The sequence below is a fragment of the Solanum verrucosum genome, unplaced genomic scaffold, assembly GCF_900185275.1.
Source record: "Solanum verrucosum unplaced genomic scaffold, falcon-dt-bn FXZP01000052.1, whole genome shotgun sequence".
In the NCBI taxonomy this organism is placed as follows: Eukaryota; Viridiplantae; Streptophyta; class Magnoliopsida; order Solanales; family Solanaceae; genus Solanum; species Solanum verrucosum.
In genome coordinates this window covers 301,424-304,877 of record NW_026020193.1, presented here as the reverse complement: position 1 = coordinate 304,877, position 3,454 = coordinate 301,424, and the positions used below count along the sequence as shown (strand labels likewise).

General features: G+C 36.0%; 1 protein-coding gene across 1 annotated transcript; it reads right to left on the bottom strand.

Moving 5' to 3' along the window:
• Nucleotides 1-1,254: 1,254 nt before the first annotated feature.
• LOC125829438 (uncharacterized) lies at nt 1,255-1,995 on the bottom strand. The gene is made up of 2 exons (XM_049508654.1): nt 1,879-1,995; nt 1,255-1,743 (listed from the first exon to the last, which is right to left on the bottom strand). Exons 1-2 carry the CDS (start codon nt 1,993-1,995, stop codon nt 1,255-1,257), a joined length of 606 nt encoding a protein of 201 aa, XP_049364611.1.
• Between the last annotated feature and the right edge of the window lie 1,459 nt (nt 1,996-3,454).

The window sequence follows — 3,454 nt, the reverse complement described above, 5'->3', positions numbered from 1 at the left end:
GGATAAGCAGCCGAAAACTTTGATGGAATAATATTTAGGCACAACCTGAAATAGGATTTCAAAAGGTGATTTATTTTGTAGATTGGGAGTAGTCATCCTATTGATCAAATAAACAGCTTGATGACATGCATAACTCCAAAACTTAAGGATGCTTGGTGTAGTTATAAGGTGCCGGTTGTCTCGATGACATGCCGATGTCAGCGTTCAACGAAGGCTACTCTTTGTGGCGTGTATGGGGGGACACTAAGTATTCAATGCCATGTGTTTTTAAATAGGAATCTAATTTTTGAAACTCACCACCACCATCGGTGTAAAAGGATAAAAAATTTGTGCTAAAATGTTTTTCAAGCATGGGATGTAAAGTTTAAAAAATTTCTAGAACTTCAGTCTTAGCTTTTAGTGTGAACAACCACAAATATCTTAAATATTGATCAACAAATAAAACATAGTATCATTTTTTCTCAATCGATAAAACCAGTGACGACCCCCACACATCACTGTAAAGTAAATTTAATGTATTGGCACTATGCAAAGAACTTTTAGAAAAAGGCATCCTTTGGCTTTTATTAGAATAACATGAATGGTAAACACTACTTTTTTAATCAACTACTGGAATAGAAAAATCATGCAAAAACTTATTTTGAACTTGACGATTAGGGTGGCCTAATCGTTGATACCACATGTGGTAAGGAACAACAACGTTGCATTGTGGCGCACCATCAACATCCTCGGTGGTCACTCATACAACCTGTTTTTACTCCATCCACGGGCCAATGCACCCCCGTAGTCAAATTCTTCACAAGGTAAGAAAAAGGAAAAAATTCCATAGAGGAGTTATTATCTTGACAAAATTTAGAGACAGATATTAGAATAGTTGTAATAGCTGGAGAGCAAAGGTCATGTTGAAGCTGGAATTGGTGATTTGATGCATTAAAGTTCACATTACCAGTATGAGAGATCCATGATGATCTCCTCTGAACTGTGGTAGTTTTGCGTAGTAGTTAAACTTTGTGTGTCTGAGGCAATATGGTGAGTGGCACCACTATCAACAATCCATGGAGGTAGCTGGTCTAGAGGTGTGCAGCATAATTAGCACGCACTTGAATATGATTGTGAGAGCGTGTTTGGCAAACACGAGCAGTATGAACTCTACTATTACAGAGTTGGCAATAGAGGTTGTTGTTGGTTGTTGCGCCAAGGTTGCTGATTGTTATGCCAATATTAATTATGATTTTGATGATTTTGTGCACTGGATCATCGATTACTGTTCTGGTTATTGTTGGAGCCCTGACGGGTAGGAATAGAAGTAGTCCCTTGAGCAAAGTTGGCAGTAATAGGAACATAAGGTATCTTTTTGGCATCCTCATGCTGAAGGTAAAGAAGCTTTTCATATAGTTCTCTGTAGGGTATCACCGAATCTCGAGCACGGATAGTAGCTGATTTTTTTTGAAATTCAAACCCAAGACCAGTAAGAATCTTGACAACTAATTCTTCATTGGAGACGGGGGAGACAACAGTGGCGAGTTCATCACAAAGAGAGTGACCTTGATGGAGATAGTCTGCAACAGGACGAGAGTCATTGGAGAGATGGGCTAGACGGTTTCTAACAATAAAGATATGAGTTTGAGATTTATTTGCATAAGCAGTATGCAAGGCATCCCAAGAAACTTGGGCATTTGGAGTAGAAGCGACTGTACTTCCAATGGTCGCATCCACAGTTGCCAGGATAGCATTTTGTATAAGCTAATGTTGTTGAAACCGGGAAACATAGGCAGGATTGGTTATTTCGAGGTTGTTTTCAAAGATAGTTTTGGAAGGAATTGTGATCTATCTATCAAGATGACCAAAGAGGTTATGTCCACGCATAAGCATGGACACCTGGGCCTTCCACAACGAAAAGTTATGGCTACCAGCAAGTTTGATGGGGAGTTGAGTAACTGGATTGAACTGAACACTTGTTTTTGGGGCAATTTTAGGCTGGAGGTGTGTGGGCATGGAGGGGAAAAAAAGGATAAAGCTTGTTAAAGCAATAGATATCTGAATACCATAAAGAGAAATAGAAGAACTGGACGCAGATTAACTTCTATGTATTGATTACTATGATGTCCTTTATATAGCCAGTGTATTACATACAAGGCTGAGAATAAAATAACAACTTAGAGAAACCTATGTACTTACACTTCTAAAGATAGAAAGGCTGATAAGCAAAATAAAAAGAGTCATACAAGTAAGAAGAGTCCTACAGGTAACAAGAGTCTTAGATGCTAGCCGTTATTAAAGTCAACCATTCAAGTTTCAAACACCCCAAAATATGAAAACTTGAACAAAATCTAAATGACCGACCAAACTGTCAATCCCAGCAAGTCATAAATGACTTGGGCACGCTACAAGAAATCTCTTAACGCTGAAAAGATCAGAAAACAAAGAAAATGACCGAGAGGGTCATTAAAACATCAATGTAAGAACTAGATACCTCAGAAATATTTTTTGAATCATGTGCCGTTAACGATCAAACAAGAAAAGGAATCAATCCACACACTCAAACAAAACTCAAATATATTTGAAGGAATCGCATATACAAAGAATTTGCTTTCTCTCACGAAGAAAAAATCATGTGCCTCCCAAGATAGTATCATAGACTTGCTAGTAGTGTAAGACTCAACTAATCTAAGCATGTCAAATATTGTTGATTTCATTATTCCATATTCTCTAATTATGCATCTTTAATAACTTGTTAGGATTCCTTAGTTTTATTGATATTGCGAGATCCTTTACCTCATAATTCTTTTTGTATTTAAACAACACATTATATCATTGAAAGAATACAAAAAAACCTTTCTCATGTGTACTCTGCTTCATTAGATACTCATGAACATATTGCCTATAATCACTAATGTGTATCAGGAGAGTGTACAACACTACTTGTTGTAAGGTACAAGTAAATGAACTTATTCTAACAATATTAAAGGATTTGAAGTTATTCAAACTATTTTAAAATGTAATTAATGAGTAGATTTATAAAGAATTAGAATATAAAAATATTTTCCTTTACTCCTATTAGCGAGAGAAAATTAAACTCAAGAAGTCTACAAAAATAAATAAATTGGTTTATGTAGAATGTATATGTTTATGGGGATTAGCCAAGATTTAGGCACCGTCGTTGATGAATATGAATGTGGCCACCAAGCGTGTACAAGTTTTTCATTCTCGAAAACAACTTCTACTTAACTATGCACCACAGATACAGAGCTCTGTGCCAATGCAAAAAGAAACACAAAGCATCAATGAAATGAAGAAATTTGAATCAAGCAAGAGGTAAGTTAAACCAGTAATCCTTGGTGAATGACCCTTAATGTTGCAAAATAATTTGTTTGGGTACCATTAATATGGATAGCTATGTTAGTGTTAGTTATATAATTAATATTTTTTGGAGAAAATTTAAAGAATCGAAAAG